The following is a 26,670-nucleotide window of genomic DNA, read 5'->3' as shown; positions in this document are numbered from 1 at the left end:
ACACGTGAGAGTTGGTTTCCTTTCCCTATTCAAAGACTTTTCAGGGTACATATGGAGCCAAAGCAATCCACCAACACCTCTTGAAAATTCAGTTCCTAGTGCACTGTGGATTATATAACTCTTCTATGTTCTGAGGAGCCACATTATCCCCTCAAGTGCTGCTACACATTCAGTTTGAAACCAGCTTGCCCAGGGCAGCACACAGCAGTGTCATAACCAGTGTGATACTATCCCACTGTGCAGTTCATTAAGTGGAAGTACAACATGACCAGGTATGCTAGTTCAAAGCACCTCCAGGTTATAACCAGCCTCATGAAGTCCAGGCAATACCCTTACCAGATCACAGATATGTCTTGTACAACTGCTGGCAAAGTTCAAAAGTACATGTAAATAATCTGGATCTACCCGACAACCACTACACTAGACTTGCAGGGAAAATTTCCAAACAAGTGGCAGGATAAAACTAATTATAATGCCAAGGTTGGGACATACGAGTCACCCCAGATCTCATTTGGAGAGATGGATAGTTTTCTTCTAGAAGATAAATTCTTGTAGATAGCCCTGTGCTCAATTAGACCTACACTAGGTGCAGCACAGATAGGAAGTTTTGCCAGCACAGGACACCAGCAAAGTGTGCCTGTGATGAAAGCAGAGTCTTCAACTAAAGTCAGCCAAGACACCTTAACTAGTCTCACACTGAACTGGTCTTCATCACTGCACATTAGCAAAGAAATTTGCTCTTGCTTTGAGACATAGACCCTATTCATGGGGAAGAGGGGGGATAAAATCCTCTCTATTCAACAAGTTCCACATAGAATCTCAGCCTACTCCAAAAGCCTAAAGAAATAGTTTGTCTTACCCTTCATTGGAAGTAAAGTTACTTCTCATACATGTAACACTTGGCTGGAACATAACAGAACACCGCAACTTTTAACATAAATCTAGGTGGACTAGGGGTCTACTGTGATTTCAGTAGAATGAACATTTGTTCCTTTCCTTAGCTGTCAACTCATGGTGAGTACACAAGTTCTTCTTTCTCAAAGGAGCCAGCATGAAGAACTTTGTATTACAAACAACAGCAAAAGAAGTTGGAACTCATTACTCTGAACAGAGGGTAAGTTACTGCTATAACTATGCAGTAAGGGTATACTGCATAGTTATAGCAGTACAGCTCCCTAAGAGTACAGGAAAGGAAAGCAATGCTTTAACTTGCACCAGAACATCAGAGCTGTAAATCCTTTTTCCACGGGAGTTATATAATAGGACAGCAGTAAAGTTCGTAACTAGCACTTCCAGACTTCAGCTGGTGCACCTAATTGCTCCTAAGTCACACCATCACCTCTTGCTTAGAGACAAATACCAGGTACTATCACTGAACCAACATCTCTAATCCAGTGATGTACAAGCATATGGATGGTGGGATGAGTTAATAAACTAGTCTTTCAGAACAGTCAAGAAGCTGGGTTTCAGAAACAGAGAAATGCACCTACTGTCACTAAGCTGAGAGTCCAGTCTCCCAAAGATAACAGCTGCAAGCAGACATGGAATTTTTAATTACTGTGCTTTTAGACGCTATTTGAAAGGTTAACTTTATTTAATTCACTAGTATGTGACACAGAAGGAATACGTGAAGCACTTCCAAGTGTTTTAAATTGCCTGATAACTAGAGGTGCTAAGCCAGTAGAAACAAAGAGCTCATTTTCAGCATGGTCCATCCCTAGAGCCAGCACAGGCTGGCTGTCAGCAACTGCAGTATCATAATGAGAGCTCTACACTCTAAAAGCTGCTCCACTTCCACAATATGTCAGCACTTCAAGCAGGAGGCTAGAGCTGCCTAGACCACCTTCAGTAGCTGTTCTTCATCCAGACTTGACCACCAAGGCAAGTGACTAAATCCAACCCCAGCCTCACAACCAGAAGACAAAACTGGTCAGTCCAGCCACAGCTGTGGTCTGGCTGTAACTCACAGCAGGCCAAAGCAACATACTCAACACATAGGCAGGGATCAGAAGACATGCCTGGACATGAGCTTGGAAACACAAACCACAGAATGGATGCAGCATAAATGATGGTTTCTGAGCAGAAAAACAACTTGGAAACAGGAGGTTGTTACAGCTTGAGAGTACCCAACTAAACTTGTTGCCTATTGCACTGAAATGCTAACAATCTTAACTCAAGCAGTGGTACTTCTATATCTAGGATTTTTTATTATTATTATTATTACTATATTTTACTTAAAGTTTGTACTGTTCCCTATATCCTGCCAAAAGGACTCACATAATACAAGTAAAGTAATAGAGTTTCATTACTGCTTTAAAGTGTAAGGTTTGTGTTTGTGAATTACTGCAGTGGCTTAGTCTTCATGGGGCTTTGAGAAACTATTTGGTAAAGGCTTAAACCCTCAGATTAAAATGTAGACGTTGTCAGATTCTGGAAACTTAAAAACATTTATTCCTATCCTGTTTGGAGATTGTAGGTGACCAAAATTACTAGCTTCTACAAGTTTACCAGGTCAAAGTTTGTCAGGAGATACAATATTTGGCAGTCCTTTTTTCAAAATTATTCAGTACCAGGACCAGTTATAGCACTTACCATTAACTGTGTGGTCTCTTCCCCTTCCAAATGGGGAAAATACAAAGCCAGTCCCTACCGTTGGACGTGACAGCCCTGCCATATCAAAATTTTCAGAAGCTCTTCATGGAGCCAGAAATGAATAGCATGTAGGTGCTTGAATTCATGTAGGATTTAGCACTCAACTGCCAGAGAACCTGCATCTATATTCCATGATCTGAAACACCTGTAGTGTGTAGAAGCTAAAATCCCAAAGAACTTCAAGGTGATCAGGCTTTCCACTTCCTTACTATGAAAGTCACCCCCCATAAGTCACACACATACCTGCAAAGCAGCTGTTTGCAAATTGTACAGAACTGCACTGCTCTGGAGGTAAAGGCATTCATATGGAAAAACAGAGTAACACAATCAACCTGAAATCTACATTCATATGGGAACAGAACTTGAAAGTATTCAGTCAATTTGAGGCTACATCTTAAAAAATTAAAAGCAGATATTAGAACATAGGCTAGACAACATCTTCTCTGATGCTGCTTAGGTATACTGTCACCTTTCACAGGGAAACCACATGGAGTCTTTCCTAGACATCCACACTGCCTTGACAAGGACTGAAGCAGGTGACTTCAAGGCACAACCAGTTTGATGTGTGAACTCCATGTTGGTGGTACTTTCAAAGCAAAACCATTGCTAACTCTGCTGGGATCTTTGCAATCCAAGGCAGCATTGCAGAAGCAGCAATGCTGACTCACAGGGTAGAGCCTTGTCTCACCACCTGTATTGGGTTTACATGGCAAAGTTTTGGTAGCAGCTGCAGAGGGGGTCTCCCTGAGAAGACAGGGGCTGCCCTGTGCTGGACACAGCTGGTTGCATACCACACCCACTGCAGGCCAAAGGGCAGCCCATCAGCCAGGCTGACAGTGCCTCTGAGAGCAAACTTAAAGGGCAAAACGTCACATGGGGAGCAGGATGGGAAGTGAGAAGCCACAGCACAATCGAGATCAATGAAGGAGTCTTTGGTATCAAAGTAGAGATTCCTCTGCAGTTCACAGAAAAAAAACACGGAGGAGCAGATATTGCCCTGCAGTCCCTGGAAAGACGCCACAGCACAGCGGGCCAGCATTTTCTGAAGGAACCTGCACCCCATGGAGAAGCCATGACGGAGCAGATTTTTTCTGGAAGACTGAAGTTGCTAAGAAAAACTCCTATGCTGGAGCATAGGAAGAAATGAGGATGGGTCTGGCAGAACATTTCAAATTTGCAGATTCTAGGCACAATCCTCATACTCCAGCCAAGAACAATGCATGCTGTTTGGTTCTGTGGACAACTTGGTGCTTGCTCGTCATTAGAGGTACTGTAGCATCAGTGAGGCTTAAGAAATACAGGGATGGTCTGAAATCTAGAAAGGCAGCTTTCCCTGGCATAAGTGAATGAACCAGAAAATAAATCAACCAAGGGAAGGAATGGGAATTAAGTGAATGCAAGCGATTAATTAAAGTTCTGTTTAATTTTGTCACTGTCTGACACCAACTCGGAGTTTTGAGCTATCCTGTCTTTCCAGAACTGTTGACCTTTTATATTGCAATAACCAAAGCGGATTACAAGCTTCAATTGAAACAGACACTTGCCAGATATTCATTCAACCCTTCACAATTGTCTCTTTAGTATCTTGTAGCATTTGTTGAATCAGTGCCATTTGAGCTTTAAAGTGGGATGACTTTATAATCTTACTCAATTTCCACAAAAACTTTCCCCAAACAGGAATCACATTTGAAGGGAAGCTTCCGACAAAATCAAGCTCACTGTCTGAAAGCAGTAAATCTAACTAAAACTGTTCGAGCCGAGCAGATTCTGCATACAGCACTAGATATAACATAGGTGTTGCCCTATAATACACCCAGAAATATTTCCCAAGAGTCAGCTGTGAATTCTAATAATCCCCAGCTGAGAACAAGATGTCACTGGGTACCATCAACTTCCTCCCCAATGAATACTTAAGATAGAGGCACATTGCTCCTAAAGTAAGGGGAAACTTCATAGTGCTTTTCCTTCACTTCAGGGATGTGAACCTCTAAGCCAAGTGTTCAAGATGAACAAGAAGCCAGGGCAGCAGCTTGATAAGAGTTTCAGTTCAAGAGTGGATACTACAGCAGCTGTTTCATCAAAAAAAGAAGCTCAGAGCTGGGGAAAATAAGAGAAAGCACTCCCTGCACTTTGCATAAGAAACGCTTCCTCAAACTCAGTCCTTTTCCTATTTTAAGAGTTTTCCTCTATTCAAATCCATTAAATCCTGATTGCAATTTAGTATAGGTCATCAACTAAACAAGCTTCATCAGTGTCAGCATTTATAAATGCTGTCTTCACTTCGTATCTTGTTGAATCCAGTTGTGACTACATTCAGATGTTTTGTGTAAACAATTCCTAGCACTGGTGTCAATCACCTCACAATAAAACAGATGCCAAGAGAGTCTTGTATTTTTAAATCAACATCTGCTAGTGAAACAAAAGCCACTAGCAAGTCCCACTAAAGCAATTTTAGATAAGTACAATTCTACCCATCTGAACACTGGCATGAGATTTAACAAGATTATCTCTTCTCATTTGATCCTAATTGGTTGCCTTAGGAAATGCATGGATATGCGTGAACATCAGTCTACCATACAGTGAAGAACTGAAATGCTTGGCTTAGGCTGTTTGTGGTAATCCCTAGGTTTGCTTTCTAATAAATACTAACCAGAGACAAGCCAAAGATAACACCCTATTTTGTCCTCTTAATCGGAGGTGACCTCATCACGTCTATAATCAGCCTTCTGGCACTTCCTGAATACAAATGCTTATATTCTCCACAGTTTCATGAAAGGTAAAGACAAGGAAAGAAGTGAAAGTAATTTTTAGCTTTTGCTCTGACATGCAATACTTAATCATTGCCCTGAAAATTTGGTTATATCTTTATAAGTAAGTTTATCAATGCTGAACAAACTGAAGGAAAACATGTCAAGTGGAATATACATGTAGTTTAACTTGATTTACTTGCCCCAGTGATTCCAAAGAAAAGCATGAATTCCTGAAATTGGACACACCTTTACCAAGAGGAAGGCTTCAGGCACAGTTCAGCAAAAACTACCAAGTTCAGAATTGTTCTCCCACTCCCATTGTCCTGCCTGAACAGAGGCACACCCAGGGAGTATATATCTTAGAGGGAATGAAGCAGATTTGACAGGAGTCTAGACAAAGGAAAAGCTAGTCAGAAGCTATTCTGTAGGTGCCACTATTAATGGGCAGGCTAAGTTGGAAGTAGTTCTAGTAGAAGCTTTCCACTTAAGGTCAGATGTGGAAATTTCCTTAAGAAAAGCAATAAGGAGCTAAGAGTTGCATGGGATACCTGAGAAGGCTTGAAGTTTAACAGCCAGAACAGTTTCTATGGTAAAATACCTACCTTTTTTAAACATGGGGGAAAAAAGGAGCTATGCCTCTGTAGCTTATTTTTCTTTGCTACAGAGAAAAACTTGCCTAGAGTTGAAGTTAATCTTTTTATTTGGGATTGTCATTCACTTAAGAGCATACTGTTGCTTGGTTTGTTTTTTTTTTATCAGACATTTGTCTTCATATTGCATGAGGTTCTACTACTGAACTCTCCCCGGTTATGGGACTTCAGCAAGGGCTGGGGAAAAAGTCCCTCAATTATGTGAAGCAACTGTGGAAACATTTGTGGGTTTTTTTGCCAACAGAACTAGAAGCAAAACTTGAGGGCTTTTAGGTAAATTCTTAGAGTTCCAACAGGAAACTCAAAAACTTAGTTTGCTCATGACACCAGCTATTCAAGCTAGATCCGAAAATCTTTGGACTCAAAATATACTTGTCATACAATTGGGCGAAATCCAGAAACGTTGAGGGACAGGTTTTAGGAATGCTTAAATTTATTCAAGTGTGGTAAATTTTTTTCCTCCCACTCAGTTCCAGTTGCAGCACCAAAAAGCTACTAGTGTTCTAGAAGATATAATGTGTTTTTCTTAAGTTAATTACACAGGCAAAACTCGATTTGGAAGTTGGGACTGACTTTTTTTAAAATTACTTGCATGCAAGAACCACATACAAACCAGGATAGCTTCATCCTCCTAGGATAAAAGCTAACAGCTACACATCATACCTGTTTACACACTAAGATTTTACAAAACAGTGCAAATGAGTTAGGATGCTTCATCCTATGGGTGCATTCAAATCCAGATTAGAAACCTGCAAAACATACACTGCAGTATGCTAATAAGCAACAGCGAGTTTCAGCTCCAGTACTGCTGCCAAAGCGCTTCAGGTGAAGAAGCACTTTTGTGGTAAAGAAAAGCTTAACTTCTCTTCACAACCCAGCTAGTTTGGAGCTCCTTTAGGTACCTATTGTTCACAATAAAAATCCTGAAATTTATATAGTCTCACTGACAACTGAAGAGCAAGACAAGAAAAGCCAAAGTTTCACGCCGATTGCTTTCTACTCCCTGTCCTATTCACCCTTAAGAGACACCTTATTTTAGTAACAAAATGGCAAATGTTTACCTTGTCTAGTTATTTAAAGCTCTATCAGCCACCATAAATTTAATTTATTTTTCAGGGTATACATGACTAATAGGTGAGCTGGGAAGTTCAGGAGAGCTCCAACAGCTAGATTTTAATAACTCCTCACATTTTAAGTAGAGTAATAGCTTAGGTGACAGCTCAAATCCAGCAAAGCACAATTTTTTTTTCTAATACATTTGTTACTTCAGGGTAACTGAGAAGAGAACAAAGCCTGACAGCCTTGGAAAACTTAAGTCTTCCACAGCTACAACTAGTAACATTCAGACTACTTCAGAGCCAACTAGACTACCTCGATGTACGAGTCCTTAATTTAGAAAAAGAAAAGCACCACCAAGTTGGAGCATAAAGCACTTTCTTTCACGGTGAAGAAAACACCCAGCTCCCTGGAAACTCCTGAAGAGGAGCACACAAAACAAAAACTCTGGGCTGACATACTGCCCTGTACTTGTAGACAATGGATTTAACAATCATTAATTCACTACCACCAGCAAATTATGTCCATTTTGTAAAAGTCTGTAGAAATTGAAACTACTACTCCTTCTATGGTTCAAGCTCAAACTGGGAAAGTAAAGGCAGTCCAAGAGCAGTTACTGCCATTGAAAGAATGTCCTGACTCTATGAAGCAGAACATCCCTGGCTCTACAGAGCACCTAACAAGATAAAGCCCACAAAAGACAGCTTTGACTTTCAAACCTAGGGGTACGAGCCCTGCTCATAAAAATTCTCACTGCACTTATGCAATAATAAAGAAGGAAAGACAGCCCATCGACACCAACAAGTCAGGGGAATGCTAGTGTAGCAACCCTGATTAAAAAATCATAACAAAATTCTTCAATGTTCACCCCCTTTATGGAAAGCATGAGACATGTCAGGTAGCACAGCCACCACTGAAATACCTTATTCCACCATGAGATATTACCTATCCAGATAAGCAGCATTACTTGGCCATCACTTCAGATTTTTACTGACAAAGCTGCAGGATAGCACCTCTAGAATAACCTGAGGCCTTCAGGTATAGCAGCCAGAAGCACCATTCTCTTACAGTCAAAAACTAAACCCCTGGACAGCTACACAGGTGCAGTGCATTTAAGAAATCCTATCCCATAGCAAGCACTTTCAGAAGTTATGTTAAAGCTCTAGTAAGACAGATTTCTGCATCTAGCTTAATTTCCAGGAATATTTCAAATGCATTGCAGCTAATTGAGGGCAAATAACACCACCAGCTGAAGCACTGAGAATCCAGTTGGCTACAGTTTACTACAACAGCAGGAAGATATGGCAGCACTTACACCCAATCCCTTACCTGACAGAACTCCAAAGCCTTGGCTGCAGATACTGGTATTGTTTTTAATTTTAAAAGGTGGATCAAGTTCTTCTAGATTTACATATTTTGACGTTAAGACACAGAAAGGGAAATAAGTCAAGCTAATTTCCAGAACTGTGGAGCAAAAAAATTATTGCATTAACACCCCTGTTCATTTTACACATACCAGTCTCACAGATTTCTATGTTAAAAATAATTTGCTGCCACTAAGCCTGAGATGCACACACATTAAAACTCACATTTCCCTACAAGTTTGGAGTTAATAATACTCTAGTGTTCCGGAAGCATACACATTTTTAAAAGCCAATTTTGCATACAGCCTATCTACTTTTGCAACACTTGTCTGCTTACTTTTAAGGGCAAAAGAATAAGCCAAATGCAAAACTCCAGGCAGAAGCCAACAACAGTTACTGCCATTCTGTATGGTAACTAAACCCAAATCAGAAGCAGCTTCTTGGCTCAGACAGAAACTCCTTTATCTGGCTAGTATCCACAAACTCCAACTCATTTAACATCCTCCACTTGGAAATTATACCCAAGAGCTTCTGGCTTTTTCGTTCTTAACTTGCACCTAGTTCCACCACGTATTTGTTTAAGCCCAAGTGTAGAATGCATATAAATCTGCTTCAAAGAAATGGGAAGGGAAGTGGTTTGATGTACTAGCTAGAGTAGGTTCTTTAATCTTCATGCTACTCAAGGTAGTCTATGCTGCAACAAAAGATTACCATACTACATGTTTCTTACTAGCATGTATATGGTATACACAGAAGCAAGATCTAGAGATAGTGTACATCTGGACATTAAAGGATACCACTACCTCTACCAGGTGTTTTCACCTAAGGATGCTTCCTTATCTATTTGATTCCTGGCTCACTCCCCCTCCATACCATATGTGGTCACACTGCTTCTTGTGCAACCCACAACAGCCATAGAATCTGAGACAGTTACCTGTACATTAAGGCTGTATTGGATTGTTTTAATTTGTTGGAGCATCAAACCCTAAAGTATTAGCATTACAACTGAAGGATCATGTGATCTTATATTTTGGGTTCTCTATATAACCAAAGAAAAAAGTTGTTAATCAACTATTCTGGACTCCATGAAATTATAGAACAAGCACTATTCCATGCATCACAAGCCTACATACAGCAGCTAAGTTAGTGGACTTTGCTCATGAAAAGGCAGAATATGGCTTTCCTGTGCAATTCAAATGATAATTCTCAGTCATGAAACAGGGATGGATAACATTTTCCACGTTCCTTCTGGTCTGTGACCCAAGCAATGGTAACAGAGGACTGATGGCCAAGAGAAACTCTGAAACAGAATCTGCCCACTAAGTGTTTGGAACCTCTCCTCCCTATTTGAGGATCAGCACTTCCCTCTGGATATGATTCCAACTATCATTAACTAGACCAGTGGCCAAGAAAAACCTTAGAAAAACAAGTTATTTCATCTGTCCTACTTCCCCATCTTTCTTATCCCAACACACCTTCCCTTCCCCTTACTATAACTCTATCAGAGGGTCTCCCATGAGAAAGTCCTCACTTTTTTCAGCCCCTCAACCCCATCTTTAATCAGCATCTCAGTGGCACAGAAAGAGTATGCTTCTTCCACACTGAATAGGGTAAAATTATATTATTTTAGTTTGTCACAAGACTCAGAATAGAGAAAAATTCTATTAGGCCAATGGTCTTATAGCAGTGAATCAAATTTAACTTCAGACTGACAAGGGCTGCCATGCAGCCTACAGAGCCAATCTCAACAGATTCATAGACAGAATCTCAATAGTCTATGCCTTGCACAGAAGGAATGTTGCACACAAACAGTCTGCTTCCTTCCTCTTAGCCACTTCAAGTCAAAGTGTACAGGGTGAGGCAACCCAGTTTACAGAACCCTGGCACAAGCTCTGGATCTATACTCAAGCAGTGAGCAGCAGCAGTTACTCAGGTACAATGCCCTGCTCACATTCATTCATTTCCTTCATCCAGAGGCCACAGAACTCCAGTGCCAGCCCAAGAGGGGAGTCCAGGTGCCCATGGCAGAGCAAGTTATCTGCCTACACACACCAGTTTCTGTATGACTTCCTCCACCTGCACGAAGACTCTGCCAGCAGCACTGGTGGGTTGCTTGTCTAGGCTTCGCTGCCAGACTCCACTTGCCAAAACCCTGAGCCAACCTTTAATGATGCAGCCTCTGTTACTATAGCAACTAGTGTTATTTTCCTATCTCTAGGCACAGACCTTGGGGGGAAGTACTTAAGTTTGTTCTCATTTCACACCTACCACTCACTTGCCCGCTGCACGGCTACGTGCCACTCCAAATGAAAACCTCTGTCAGTGGGCCCTCAAAGCAGCTGGCCCAACCACAAGCCAGTGGGAGGCAAAAATGCACAAACCCAACATGCAGGCATATCCTACTGAGCAGGCTACAGCTGGGGGACCACCAGTGAAGAGTCTGACAGTCCAGGCAGCAGGAGGCTTATGAGGCCTTCTAGGCCACAGTTCTAAGGACAGACTCAGAACAGAAACATCTGACAGTCACAGAGTGGGTCAGGTTGGGAGGGACCACAGTGGCTCATCTGTCCCACCTCCCTGCTCATGCAGGGTCATCTTAGAGCACGTGGCACAGGACTGCATCCACACAGTACTTGAATATCTCTAGTGAGGCAGACAAGGCATCCTTCCACCAAGGGTGTTATTCCAGGCTACTGCTGATGCCTTGGCATCATCCAGTCAGGCTCAGGCCAGTCTCCAGAGTACCCTGAAAGTGCCACACAGCCTAGAGAATAAATCGCTCCATAAACCAAAGCCAGTTTGCTCCATCGTCACCCACAACACTGTAGGACTGCACTTTCAGCATGAAGGCCTTCTACCCAGACAGCACAGGCTTCCCTTGGAGCAGCTCTTGTAGAAAACCATAACAACTGTATTTGTCACCGCAACTTTTTAAGAAATAGCATTGGTCAGAGGGCAGGCCCGCTATATGAGGCAACGTTTTCCTCACCGAACAAGCAGATGACTCTTTTGTAAAACCCAGGAATATTGCTAACATTATCTATATTGTTGGGATGTTGCAGCATCCCACAGGAGCCTAAGTTGCATCAGGAACCTACTTTAATAAAGAGAAAAAAACATCCAGGATATGAGGCATGAGGCTGGTTTCAAGGTAAGGCCTTATCCTGGGAAAGCTGCTCTCAGGCTGAAGAGCTGCTGATAGTCTGTATGAGGCCATATACAAAGAACTCTTTTGTATGGTGGGTGGTTTTCACTGTCCTGAATAAAACTTTACACCCTAGTGTGACTAGCTATGCTTTCCTGTTGTTACTCTCCTAAAGCTACAATGCTTCCTCCCCTCAACAGAGAGAAAAAAAAAAAAAAAGAGCACAGAATTGCATTCTTAGTCAAGGTTTTGGTGCCAGAATACTTCTTTACTTCTTCCTCATACTTACAAGCAGTAAAGTCATCACACACAGAAAGCTTCACATGGTTCACATATAAGCTGCTGAACACAAGTTGTGACTGCTCACGTGAGCCAGTCAGAAGAAGCAGCCAGTTACATACTACTTCCATCACATCCTGGCAGTTTCTCTGCATAAGCAAACATCTCACACTGACCTCCCACCTTATCCAGAAAGCTCCAGCATGAAATAGATTCACCCACACCAATGGCAGCCTTCCCTGTTAGAGCGAGAACTTCACAAACATGAGCTCCTCACAAAAGTGCATGGGAAGCTTAGAGTCCCACCAATGCAATGACATTACTTAAGCTTGTAAGCTTCATAGTTCAAATCACAACAGCTGCCATTCTGCCAGAGCATCACATGAGGACCAAAGCAGTAAACCACCCCCCCTGCACACCAAGCTCAGCTCAAGGTCTGCTGTGCCACAAAGTCCCTGGATGGTTCATCAGTACCAGAGACATCATGGCAGCTGCCAGGGCACTCTGACAGGAAGCCACCACACTGTCACACAGGATGCTTAAGTATGACATTCAGCACAGCAGCCTTCAGGGATCAGCTTTAGTTCCACCTGTATTGCTTCCACGTTTAGCTTTTAATGTTAGCATAAAGCTTATTGTGTAACACTTAACTGCACTGTCAGATGTGCCAGCACCAGAAGAACTGGGATTCACCAGCCAAGTAAGAGACAAATGGGGTTTTGTTTGTTTGGGGTTTTTTTGACATAGTAATGTCGCAATTAGTTTGAGATGGCAGGATAAGAACATCTAAGATATTTAAATAGCAGTATTAATATTTTAGAGCTACCACACTACTGAAATGAGTTTACAGTCATCTTACCAATTGCTTCAGGCCATCTGGAAATGAAAGAAGCCAAGAGAGCATCTGCTCTGCACTGTAAAGATTACCTTAGCACACTAGAGCTAGAAACTAGAAAACTAGTCCAAGAGGTTATCATTGTAGGTGTTCCACCAGCTACAGAACTTGCTGCCACCACCAGCAAAAATACACGAGCAGCTTCTTTTTCTGTACCTAATCTTTTGCTGGCCAGAAATCTTTCATTAACAGCATAGCTCATTAACATGAGTGGGAATATTCTTGTAGCCAACTGTGAAGCTCAGGCAATTAGAACACCAACTCTAAGACTACAAAAATCAAGTGAAATCCTGCATTTTTCTGTTTAGAACAGGGCCTGCTGTTCCAATACGAACATAATGTTTTAATACTTCTCCACACAAGAACTAATCCTGTTCTTCAACACAGTTACATACTGTTTAAAAAACACAAGTCAGAGCAGTTTCTTTAGTACACAAACTAATTCAGCGAACATTAAAGGTCTAGAAAGGAGCAAGGAGAAGGAGAAAAAAGCAACATAGCTCCATATATAATTAGTTTCCACCTGCATAAAAAACATCCCTCACCCAACCAAAACAAGCTGTTTGCCATAGAGTAACAAATCTGTCCTATCTCTTTTTCTAAAGACTTGCCTTTGGGTACTTGTTTCTTCATTAAATTAATCTCTCCAATGGTAAAGAAATCTAAAAGCACTCAAGTGCTTCAATCACTGGTTACTAGTGTAGACCCTTGCAAGGCAGAGTGGTGATTAAGCTCAAACAAGAAACAAAATTCAGTCATTGAAACCTATCCTAACATTCATTCTTCTGTTCTAGACCCCCTGTGAATGAAGCCCTCTGCCTTATACTCTTATTACACATGCTTTTATAATTCCTTACCACCATAAAGAACACAGACTCCCTAATTTTGGTATGCATAAAGACACCTGCTTTGCAGAACCCTTCTTGTGGGGCTGCAGTGAACACAGAGCAGAACACACTTCTTGTGCCACTCCTGCATAAGCTGCAATGCTGCTGCCTCCTCCCAGAGGGGACAACAAAGCTACAGGGGCCTTTTCAGCACTTTTTACCAAGACTCTTATTTGGTGTTCTAGCTAGCAGCCAACTGCAGCAGGAAATTCCCAATGCTCTGTGGCACTCCAATTGATGCACTGGAATCTGCGGTAGCATCACAATTTTGCTATTTACTACCTTCCTTTTTAACAGCACTGAACTGCAAGGTCCTCCACTGTGTCCAACCAACATGCCTCTCAGGGGAGGATATGACACATTCCCATGCATGAAATAGGAAGAATGTTACAGTGACTACCCTGTCCCCGCCTATCATCTTTTAGTCCTCTGAAGTCACTGGAGGGGTGCAGGTCCCCAGTCTTCCAGAAATCCAAGCCCACTCATAGGACATCTTTTGACTGCTGCAGTCACATTGTGTGCCTTCTGCAAGCATCCACCACTTCTCTGTGCTAGTATTTGTCATTACTGCCACCAACAGTTCTCTGCCATACATGAAGTTCATAATGGTCAGGAGTATTACTCAGAAAGCAGAGGGCCAAGACAGATCTCTCCCTGAACTAGAAAAAACTAAGGTCACACTTAATTGTCCAGATGGAGGAAAATGAAGCTTTGTGGCACAATCTATTTAATCTGCTACGAAAGAATACTGCTTAAATGCACCACACAAAAGGAGATGCAAGAGCCAGCCTGGTCAAGCTCCCCATCTATCGCTTCGGGTTCAAGGAGAGGGGAAACAGCAAGACCTGGCTTGTCCCACACCCCAGATCTCATGCCAGCAGAGAGAAAGAGGCACACAGGAAGATAGTATGAATATAAAATAAAGCCTGATTATCTTTTTCCAGAAGGTAGCATTCTTCAAACATACATCTTTCAAATATAGTCCTACAATGCTCTTCTGAGCTACAGAAGTAGAAGCGACCAGGTGATTGTGTAACACAGCAGAGGCTTTACTAGAGTCTGTCAAGTGAGGAAACAAGTCACACAGCAGCCTTGAGCTGCCAAGTTATTTCTAGATATTAGAAAGACATAGATATTAGACTTCCTATGGGGCTTCACTTGGGACAGTTGTTATTAACTGTCATTGGGCAATAGCAAATATGCAAGAGCCAGATGTTTCCTACAAGCCACTGACACCAAGCCTAAGGAATTCACATCACTGCTCATAGTTTCACTATAACAAGAAACAGCAAGCTTTGTACACCTTTTGAGAGCCAGAAGTTCCTCAACAGACCTGTAGGTACTAGCTGCACTTTTAATTTACCTTGGTATTCAAGTAATTATCCACAACTCATTCAATCTGAAAGTTTCATCCCTTATTGGCACAAGAGATGTAGATACACCTATTTCTCTTCGATACCTCTAGTTTTTCAACATTTTCTGCAAACAGTAGTAGCCATTCTCTTCTGTTTATGTATTTAATAACAGTACTGGCTGCCTATCTTAGGACACTACAGTAGCAAGAGAAATGCAAGGAGGAAAATCTAGAACTTGATTCAAGCATTATTGCTGGTCATTTGAATTCACTGAGTAGGACTAAAATCTGTTGTTCATCTTTAAAAGAATTTCAGCTTGCAAATATTGTAGTTCTAGCACTTACCATACAGAAGAGAGTGTGAAAGAGCAGGTATCACACATAGCACTTGAACACCTACAAGATCAGATCCCCAGAACTGCAACACTGACACCTGGCCAGGGAGACTTTCTGGCAGGGATACGCTCTTGATCACAAGTCCGCATGAGAAATACATACTGGTGTAACCTGGTAGTCATTATTTAAGAAATTAATAATAAAGTATTTTTGTTTTTATTGGAACCTATTGGCCACATTTATATTAATGACAACTTTATTGGCAGTGTCTAATCGCTGCAAGAGATGAAGCTCAGGGACTTATATCAATCAACCTGGTTGCAAGCAAGCAAACCAAACTCCTCACCTTCACATGATACTTTGAGGGGCCAAAAGACAGATTTCATGAGTAAGACATCCTGGAAATATACAGCTTTCCATTTAAGAGCTCATAAGTTAAAATACTAAGTTAAAACTTTAAGGCATATCTTCCAACAGAACTACAGATGTTAGTGTTCACAGCTGATATTCTCCCCAGTAGTGAAGGAAGAAATAGCAAAGTCAGTTTACTTACTTCAAGCAAGAAGTAAATCAGTAGTCCTCTGTATTTGGTTTCCCACTCCCCTGAAGTAGCTCCCACTCCAAGACAACCCAGCACAGGGAGCAATTAAACTGCCTTGTAAAGTACAGTACAAAAAAGGGTATATAGGAAAACTGTTTGGTATATGGGCTCATTGTACAATCATGTCCTACCATCAGGATTTTTTGTTTCAATTGTGCTTCACTAAAGCCCTCAGATACTGGTGCTGATGAAGACCCTTGTCATCCAGTGAGACTCTTACTTATCACATTTCAAGTTCCTCTCTATTTGAAATCACTCTGATTTTGAGGTTTATGCTTGGTATCAGGTAATAAAGATATATACATAACCCCCCTGTGTTTCCTGATCTTTTAAAGCAGGTCTCAGTAATTTATGGCACACACCAGTTCTGACTTAGAACTAGTGAGATCAGAACTAACAGCTGCTGTTACACATCTGGCCATAAAAGAGGCTACACAGCACAGCTGAACACAACAACATCATTGCAGCCAGTAGTGTGCTTTCCATAGCTCTGAGAAGCATTTAATAGCCTTCATGGTCAAACAACACTTCCATTAGGAAGGAAAAAAAAAAAAAAAAGAGCATTTCACTAAAGTCCCTTGTTGTTATACTTTGGCCAAGTAGGGATTTCAAAGATTCCTAGTCGTGCCTAACTATGGTCTAAGTTAATTAGGTACTACACTTCAAGCATTTTAGATGGCTGGGTCAAAAATGCACATGGCCAATGCATCCAACATGCCAGCAGAGTGGTAAGTTTGTTCCACTTACCCAGAGCTATGCAGCAACATTGGCTGAAGAACAGCTACTGTTTTGCAGCTTCATAATTGAAAACTCTCACGCTACTCCGTAGTTGAGCTGCAGTGGTAACACTCACTCACTGGGAGAACCATATTTAGAAAAATACTGGGTTCCCCCCCAGAGCAATGTAATAGTTTGGTAAGTGAAATGAACAGCCCCAGTAAGAGTCAGGCATTGTCAGATTAAAAAAAAAAAAAAAAAAAAAACACCAAAGAAACCCAACAGAGCTAGACTCCTAAGACTCCTACAGGGAGAAACTTGGGCTGAAGGGATCTAGCTTTATTGGAAGGATTCATTTAATCCCTGCTTGGGAACATAAAAAAAGTCCTAAAGCTATGTGCTGGAAACAGGGGCTACATTAAATGCAAGTCGAGCAATATAAAAACACAGCCTGCCAACCTCCCCCCTCCCGTGTTTTTCTGCAATAAATACCAACAAGTTAATAACCGGTGTATGAACTTCTCGCATGCAGCCGATACCCGGCTTTTAATAAGGGAGCGGGGGAGGCCCTTGCGAGGGCTGCGCGCGGGGCCGGGGGCGCTGCCCGGCGGCCGCGGCTCCACCTGCGGCGCTGACAGGGCGCGGGGGCGGCGGGCCGGGGCAGGGCGCTGCAACCTGCCGCGCCGGGCGGCAGCTCACTTACCCGGGGCCCCGTGGCTCGGTGGCTGCGGCCCGGCGGCAGATGCACCAGCAGCAGCGCCAGCAGGAACGGGCGAGCCCCCGCGCTGCGCCAGGCCCGCGGCATCTTCGTCCCTCGGGGCGGCGCGGCTCTGCGGCCACCAGAGGCGGCTCTCTCGGGCGGTGCGGCGCAGCCGGTCCCCCGGCAGCAGGTTCCCCGCCTCGGCCATGGGGATGCCCGTTATAAAGCCGCGGCGGGGCGGGGCCGGCCGGCACTGACCGCGCCGTGCGCCTATCGCCGTGCGGCCGCCGCCAATGGCGGGGCCGCGCCGCCTCTCGCCCGGCCCCTCGCCACCGGGCGGGCGTGGGGCGGGCGGCGGCACCTGGAGCCCTCGGTGGCAGCTGGAGATCCCGGCGGCACCTGGAGCCCGCGGCGGCCGGGGGTGTGTGCCGGGGCCGGGGGGTACGGCCGGCACTCCCCGCGGGGCTGCCGGGCTGCGCCGCCCGCCCCAAAGCCATGCAGGGCATAGCCGGCCCCAGCCCCGGGCGGGGCAGTGACAGCTGAGCCGGGCAGGCGAGCAGTAAATTGGGCGCAGGAAACCACCGCAGGGTCCACAAACCGCGTTCATTTGGTCCTGGCTCTGGGGCCAAGGCTGCTGTAGGAGCAAGCTCCTGTCTCAGGGAGCGCAGATGCTCGTGTCACCTCCGTGCCGAGGCAGGGCTGAGCTACAGCCACAGCCTACCTCTCCCTGAAGATCTTCTCCCTTCCCAGCCGCACAGGTAGCCCCGGCACCCAGTGCTTTGTATTGCCCAGCAAATCCTTCAGATCTCATGCAGGTGATGTGTTCAGGGTCTTTGGTAATACATGCCTTGCACCTGGGGAAAATATCCCAAGTCCAGGTTTGGTACCGCTTGAGATGACAAGCCCTTAGAGACTGCACGTGGGTCCCAGTTCGTCCAAGCACCAGGCACTCAGTAATGGGAAGTTTGGGTAGAAAGTGAGCATCATCATACAAGTTAGTGCAGCCGTGGAGCAGAAGCAGGAGAAGAGGGGGAAAATGGAGATACATCTACCAGCAAGGCCCAGTATCTACAGGCATGTCTAAAGAGGGAGCAGTACCATGGCATTGTAATGGCAGTAAGCTGTAGAGCCTGAGCATTGGAGACAGCGAGTAATGCCAAGCCAACCTGACAGAGAGACTGAGCAGTGGAGAGATCTTGTGAACTAGCCTGGCTTGCATTTACATCGAGTCCTTAATTTTCAAATTACTGGGTTGAGTTTGATGGAGGGCAGGACAGAGGCCCAACATACTGCAGAGTAATATACATGGGAGGTCATTGCTCTACATGTAATAGTGATAATAACCTTTACGTAGGACTGGTTTGTGGTGCTTTTATGGAAACACACAAAACATGACATTTTTTCACACAGTGTATTACCTTTCTTTACTCAGTGACCTTACAAGAGGCAATACTCACACTTGCAAAAATTCCCTGGAGTGTATCCGCTAGGTATGGGGAGGGGCTGCTACACCCACACAAAGAACCTTGTTACACAGTAGAAGTCATGTAATTCTGGCATCTTATCAGAGCAAAGCAGAGTGGTTAGGTATAGCGGTTGCTTTAATCTCCCTTTTCTTAAAAAAAAAAAATTAAAAAAAATTAAAAATGCCAATATGTAACATTTTTGTCATTGGCCTAGACAGGATAAGCCATTTGTTACTCACATGGAGCTCTGCCAGTATTCATTATTGTTGGCTTACAGATTTCTCTGGGACTCCAAAAACAGCACCCCATACAAGCCTACCTTAGTGCTAACCCTCACCACTCTGCCAGCCTGGTTCTAAGCTTTGCCAGCTCTTCTCTGGTATGGCCTGTGGTATCCTCTGATTTTCCATTTCAAAGTCTGTCTGATCCACACCTGAACATATGCCATTCCACATGACACAAGCAGAGAGACCTTGAAAGGAAGAGGAGGGGAAGAGCTGGGAGATCTGAATATGAATGTCCTTGTGGATATCAGGATCAGCTTGGTTGAGGTTGGGCAAGTTATGCTTGTGCACACCTGAATCTGTGAAAAGACAGGCAGAATCTAGTACGGTTTTGTTGAGGCAGTGATCCCGCCACTGAAGTACCACATCACCTCATACTTAAGTCTTGATTAAATTCCAGTCCAGATAACAATATTACACTTGCCTACATTCTCCTCTCCAATTTCGTAGGGGGATTTTTGCATCTGACCTATTTTGTGTTTTGTCTTCATGTGTTATCACTTGTACTTTAAACATGAATACCTTTCTTTGGTGTATTTTTCACACACAAACACAAGGATATCAGGATCTCTATGCTAGATGTTTGTTACCACCATGAAAAAGTAATTGTTTTCTTAATCCCTAATAGAGAATACCAGCTACACTGGAAACCTATACACCAGTGCCTATGAGGCTCTGACACCAGCAGCACCTTAACACCAAGTAAAAGTTCCAGAGAGGTTCAGAAATTCCCAAATACAGAAACCCCTTCATTGTCAAAGCCTTGTTCATAGCCTTGCCACATGTACTCCCAGCCATGGCCAGGTATTTCTCTGTAGTGAGAAATATTTCCCTTGTGGACAGTAACTGCCTTAGTGCAGAAGAGACTTCATAGCCTGGCCTATGTATCACCACTAAATCTTACTGAGCTGTTCTGACCCCAAAAATTTCAGAAAGTCACCATTCAGGAGACTGGAGGGATATCTAAGCTCTGTTTAAAGACACCATTAAGACAGAAAATGCACAAGTCTTTCCCAGTGGTCACTTTCACCATTGAAAATGTGTGCCTAACTCTTTGGCACACTGTGTCCGGCACTCTAGTTTGTATAGGTGCACTTTACTGGTGTGTCATCAAAGAAAACTCTAGGTAAATAGAATAAACTAGAGAAACAGAAAGCTTTGGGCCATTAAATTGTCTGTTGTTTGTCTCAGGTTGCTGGCAAGTATGAAGTGCCTGCACTGGGTGTCATTGGCATTGCAGAGATGCTGATGAGCCAAGAGAAAGCCATTGACCAAACATAAGAGGAATTGGACACCTAATCTTCTCACTTGAACTCTTCTGAGAAACCCTGCCATCACTCAGAGTGCCAAATACTGCTGGCACAGAGCCACTTCAATCAGTGATGTCTCACTAGCAAACTTGCCCAGAGTCTGTAACTAAAAACCACAAAGAGAGAGGGACACAGAACAGGAAAAGAAGTTGTTCTTCATGTCCAGGCATTTGTACACCAGGCCCAACACATGGATCCTTCAGAGGAAGATGTAAGTTGAGCCATAATAAATTCAGCTATGCAATGCTGGTAAGGTAGCACTGAAACTGGTACCGCTGGGGCTTGTTGTGTACATGAGATGCAGCCTACGACCTGCACCTCTGAGGACTTAGCCCAGCCTGTGCCCGTCTGTGTCGATGATTAATATCTCGTTGCTATGGTGCTTGCATATCACATGCATCACCACAAACTCATGGCACAGGACGTGTATATTGGTGGTCTTGACAGCTGCTCAGGGAGAACTGTTTGATTGCTTTGATTATTTGCCTCTGCTTCTACTTGTCTTGTCCTCAAACAAGTTTCAGAAGATCACTGTCCTCTTTTAAACAGTATTGGCACTCAGAACCATCATGTGATTTATCTGCCTCAGCTTCCATCAGGGCACAAATCCCCTCTTGCACATGTTTAGTAGAAATGATTATTCAACTTTCAATAGAGAATAATCTGCAAATTCAGATTATTCTGAATAATCCAAATACGATGTAATTGCTTTTAGGGACTAATTTACTGTTAGAGGTTCTTTTTTAAGTCAGTAGATGCTACAATCACTCCTGCGAGAGGTTTAGATGTCACTTGTTGTCACAATTTTAAAAAGAGGTAGAGAAGAATGTGGGAAATTTGCTGTATAATTTGTTTTTGTGGGTTGTAACAATACAAAATTTAGAGCTTTTTGTTTGTTTGTTTGGGGGTGTTTTTTGTTTGTTTTTGGGTTTGTTTGGTGGGGTTTTTTTTGTAACTTTGTGCCCATTGAATCATTTGGACGATTTTAATCAGAGAATCATCCATTGCTGCCAGGTCTTAATTGCTGAGAACCTGCAGTAGCAGAAGAACCTTTTCTACTATGCTGACACCTGCAAATCTCCATCTAGAGGCAAGTTTGGGGCAGTCCAGAGAAAAGACTGAAAAGCCACAGCTGAGCACATTCATGACCCTATGAAGAACAGCAACCACAGAAAGAGAGAATCTGTTCAGTCACCCTAAAATGAGGTGGAATACAATTTCCCCAGCTTTCCAGCCATAAGTAGAGTTAGTGGAGTGTGGGGAGGACTAAGTTTGACTCATTGATTATGAGGGTGGAAATCAGACATCATTGGGTTCAAAAAGTTTCAAATCACAGCATACAGCAATTTTACAGTGTCTCCCACTGTCAACACAGCTTTTTACTACATCTGACATTCTACTGCATTCCTTTCTTTTTTGTTTTCATAATAGTACTGGTGTATGGCAAACAACCTCTTCCCATTATGGAAGAACAGTCAGTTGCTGCTACTGCAAAGTACTGACACTTGTTCAGAAGCAGAGATGCATTGCTTTGGGGTGTTCAGCATGTTTTGGGGTGTATTTGCTGGATTATGTAAAAAAAAGAGAGTCTCAGAGTTTCATGGAAGCTAATTAGTATGTATATATATATATATATGCTTGAATGAAACAGAAACCCTGTTAGTAAAAAATAAGTGTCTTATTGGGCTTTTCATCCTGGAAGCTCTTTGTAGAATATTCACTTATACTTGAACAAAAAGCTTTGTCAAACAGGATTTCAAACCTTTTCCCATGAAATCCATTCAGAGTCTGCCACTTCATTAATTATACTTCATAGAGAAATTCTGTTCAGATTTTTTCTCTAGAAGGTATATTAAATTGTATTGGTCCTGGTTGCACTACTTCGGCTTCCCAAAGAGTTGCTAGTAGTCCTGATTAGTTCCCACCATGCCAGACCCTCACCTCTCACTAGTGCCCATCCATCTGATCCTAATACCCCAGGCATACCTTCATGCACCTATATTATTCCATCATGGGAAGAGACTGTTGGCCATACCCCAGTATTATTGTGAAAACAGAACAAAATGAAACCAAAAAGAAAGGAATGCAGTAAGGTGCAAGATGTAGTAAAGAGGCAGTACTGCTCATTTAATCTTCAGTATGTTTTTTCATGGTACTTCAGTACATACCTATTTTTAAGGGTGGAATCACTACAATGACATAGCTGAAGTTAGTCTGTAATCTGCCAGCTCTTTGAAAACAAGGATATTCTCATTGTTTGGCCTTTTTACTCTTACTTGTGTTTTGCAAATTATAGGGTATAATGCTAAAAATCAATATGAGGCCCACTGCAGTGGTAGTGAATGATGGGTATATATGTGGCACTGGAAAATTAAATGACTCTTCCAAATATCTATCTAATAGATTTCTAATGTAAATTGTGCACTCCTTTGAATTCTGTAAAGCAAATATAATATCACTCCAGGCTCTAAACAGAATGCCAATCGACCATATCTTTAACCTTTAGAATCTTTAGAAGTACTTAGTGACTTGCCAATTTTTTTTTTCTTATTTTGTCAGCTATGATTTTGAAGTTGGGTTGGACTCCATATGGACTCCAGAAAAGAGATCTGTTCCAACCTCATTTATCAATCTTATCAAGGCAAGGATTCCTTCTGCTCATCCTGTCTACCTGGGTGGGATAGATGGAAAGTGGGTGGGGAAAAAACAACCTCTGAAATTTTGAGGACTTGGTACTCTGGGCTGCAAATGCGAAGGAGAACAGCTAGTGAATCCCCCCATACATGAGAACTCTATACCCATGCCGAGTGGGCTCACCATCAGAAGTGCAAAAGAAGTGTGTGTGGGAATCAGGCCAGGGCTCATGGGAGGCAGGGTCTTTTGCCTGACCTCCCCTCCATGTGATCATCCACCAGCACAGACAGCAACAAAAAGGAGAGGCAAGCAACTGAGGACCAGACCCTGTGAGTTCAGAAAGTTATGATATTGGGACTATATTTTGTTGCTTGAGCACATTTACCTTGCCTCACAGAAACGCTCAGACGAATGCAATGAAGTATTTTTTCTCATGGGTTTAGCACCCCCCTCATCTGCCTCTCTCCATTAGCAGTCCATATCTTCAGGAAACTCAGAATCAGATTTATGTTCTAAATGGCATGAAACAGCTTGGAAATATATTCCAGCAAAGAAATCCTGATATCAAATTAGGCACTCTTTGTCTTCTCAGCTGTAGAGGCAAAATGGTGACAAAATAGCAGAATACATTCTAAGTTGCCTTGATCCCTCAATATTTCACCGGGGCCAAGAGTAACACTTGTTATCAGGCAAGGAAAGTTTGTTTTTTCTTCCCTACCAGTTTCTTAGCACTGATTTAATTTTCACACTGACACCAGCAAAACGGCACTTAAATCACAGCCCTGAGAACCAGCTACATGTATCCAAAGCTGAGCAGAGTTCAAACCTCAGCCCTGTGCTGATACAGAGTCTTTTCTGTTTTAAATTGCCCACCCACTCACTATTCCCAGCTGCCGAGCCACATAACGTTCAAAGACCACACACAAGGTGCAAGAGCAATAGGGGCCTGTTGAAAATTAAAGTGCAACAGCTTAGTCAAGAGGCTAGACTCCAGCATTGCTGCCTAGAAAATGGGGGCAAGGAATGAGACGGAAGGGCAGACAGGACCGTGGGAGATCCGTACAGAAAGTGATGGGAATCTACACTGGAGTCTGTTTTGCAGAAATCCCCTATCCTCAGCTCAACAGATAACAGAGACACACAGAGCTTCCTATATGAGCACAGGAGAGAATCAGCTCAGAAAAAGAGCTGCTGCTTTCCAGAAGCTAGATGAGATACTAGGATCCTGGGGTTTGTTCTCAGCTTGGCTGAAAGCACCTAGGGCTGGTCAAAACCCCCCCTGCCTTATTTCCCCTTCTTGAGCGAGTGTAAAGAAGTATAAGACATGTTTGCTATGTCCCATTGCCCCCAATAGACAACAAAACTGTCAAAGAGCTCTGGTTTCTTCTCTCCAGTGCTGCTGATGAAGTGACCTTGCTCTGAAATGTACTCATTTGAATGCTATATAGTAGTGTCACTATTTCTCTTCATCCCATTGTAAGAGCACATTGCTACTGGAAGCTACAGAGTGTTTCATTATCACTCAGTGGTGGCACAAGGGCAGAAGTGGGTCAGCATCATCACACACAGTGCAACACAACCCATTTTAGAAAAGAGTGTGGTCCTCCTAGTGACTCCAGGCTAGTACTCACAGGGTCTGAGGCAAACTGGTAAAAATAGACCATATCCTGAACCTATCTGCTCATATGGCCAAGTCTGCAAAGAGTTTTGCACAAGAGACTGTTCACCTCAAAATGTTTTAAAAACATTCTTAGGTTTTGTACTGTTGCTTCTATACATATGAATATGTCTTCATGCATCAAGATTTTGTGCTTCATCACTAACCAATGCTAAATGCTTAAAGGCTGAGTCAAGCTGTACTCTAAGTATGGGCTGTTTAATCCATCACTAAATGAAACAGCTTCGCTGCTGAGACAAGGCAATGTTGTACCAGCACACAGCACAGCCCAGCAGTCAGAACAAGAAACAACCAAGGTGGTTTCTAGCGAAGTGCTCAGCGTGTTTGAAGAGGCAGACTGCCAGCACTCTATGGTGTCAGCTAAGAAGAGAAGAAAGGAGGAAAGATGAAACACAACATGCCATGAACTTTCTCACTGCAACTCTGATTACTACTAGCAAAAGAAAGCAAGTCAAGGAGGCACTGGAAGGAAAGACTCAGTGAAGTACCCCATACCAAGTACTCTGAGATGGTGGTTTGAACCCAGAACCACATAGCGTAGCTAGCATGTGTTCCTGTAATGATCTAAAACAGAAGCACAGATACAAAAGTGCTTGCAGCACTGTCAGGCTCCTACCTCTGAAGCCCAAACCTGGGATCACAACACGCACAACAATAAACAGAAATATACCAAGACTGGAATTTTTGGTAGTTAACTCTATTGCTCCATTAATTTCACCACCTTCTCAAAAAAATGGGAAATATTAAATAAAATATGGGTATACATGCACACCGTTTTGATCTTTTTATTCTTATCAGAAACTCAGTGCAGAATAAAACCTTCCAGCACGCAATTGGTTGCATCCAGCTTTTTGAAATATCCCACTGTGATACATATCAACCTTTTCCTTTTGATTGATAGACTTTGCTAGAGAAACACAGCAGAACAGATGTGTGTGCATGGGTGCCATCAAATTAATTTTAACGCTCTTTTTTTCCTGCTCCCCCCTCCCACCCACATGCTTATAAAGTTATTCTGAAAGACATGAGAACTCTAAATAATGGGGGGAGGGAAAGTGGGGATTAAAGCACATCTGAAGAAAGTAGTATAAAATTGCACTGAAAGCAAAAAATCCTCCCACCATAACCTACCCTTGTCCACCCCTGTGTCAACAAATATGCAACCAATTAATGTAATTGCAGAGTTATTTATGGTGCACAGGAAAGTGTAGTCAGGACCCTGAGAAACAAGGTTGTAGGGATAGGAACGCCTGGGTTTCCCCCTCACCCCCTCCTTTGCAGATGTTTAAGTTGACTTGTGGTGTCCATGTGTCTCATAACCAACAGCCTGTCTACTTTGCAGGTGTTGCTTGCTGTATGGGGGTGGGTAAAGTGGATGAAAGGAGACCTGGAAAAAAGTTGGCGTCTTCTGATTTCAAACTGTGACCAAAAGATATTGGTTGGGTTTAGATATTCCCCCACCTACTCCCACCAGCTTTGCAGGCTACAAAAGCCCCATACTTAATCCCTTCAGATGACCCTTCCGACAGCAGCAACAACATTTGAACAACAGAGGGAAAAAAATTTCTTAGCTCCATGATTTGATTGTTCAGGGTGACAGTTTTGTTACTGTTCAGTGCCCTGCACAAGAGAGGTTTTAATTAGAGCTATTGAGTGGTTTGAATTGGCACAATTAGGGTCAGCATTAATGATTGCTGCATGTGTTCTTTTGAACAGTAAGGGCTTTTTTTTGCCCATAGACAGGAGGGGGTAGCAGCTAATGAACTAGGAGAGTGCAAATTATCTCTGCAAAGCTGGGGCAAGTGTAATACACACTGGGGATAAAGCGGAGAGCAGGAAGAGAGAACACAGCTTATGGGGCTGATCAAGAAGACTTCCCAGGAGTGTGCTGAGCACCATCAGGCTCCACTGC

The 26,670-nt window shown here is 43.0% G+C and overlaps 1 protein-coding gene and 1 long non-coding RNA gene across 7 annotated transcripts in view; one reads left to right on the top strand and one right to left on the bottom strand.

Moving 5' to 3' along the window:
* SMOC1 (SPARC related modular calcium binding 1) overlaps positions 1 to 26,670 on the bottom strand; it is a 163,623-nt gene that overhangs the window by 114,219 nt on the left and 22,734 nt on the right. Inside the window, exon 1 of one of the 6 annotated variants that reach the window (XM_064424380.1) lies at positions 17,390 to 17,697. The exons of the other annotated variants lie outside the window; for them this stretch is intronic. Coding sequence (XP_064280450.1) covers positions 17,390 to 17,491 — 102 coding nt within the window. The 5' untranslated portion in view covers positions 17,492 to 17,697. Of the gene's footprint in view, positions 1 to 17,389; positions 17,698 to 26,670 lie in introns of those variants that run through there. 6 annotated transcript variants of the gene reach the window in all.
* On the top strand, positions 18,127 to 25,323 carry LOC135303097 (uncharacterized). The gene is made up of 3 exons (XR_010364619.1): positions 18,127 to 20,657; positions 21,461 to 21,652; positions 23,006 to 25,323. It is a non-coding gene; the product is annotated as an uncharacterized LOC135303097 (long non-coding RNA).

This window comes from Passer domesticus, chromosome 6, assembly GCF_036417665.1.
Source record: "Passer domesticus isolate bPasDom1 chromosome 6, bPasDom1.hap1, whole genome shotgun sequence".
In the NCBI taxonomy this organism is placed as follows: domain Eukaryota; kingdom Metazoa; phylum Chordata; class Aves; order Passeriformes; family Passeridae; genus Passer; species Passer domesticus.
This window is presented reverse-complemented; position numbering and strand designations above follow the sequence as displayed.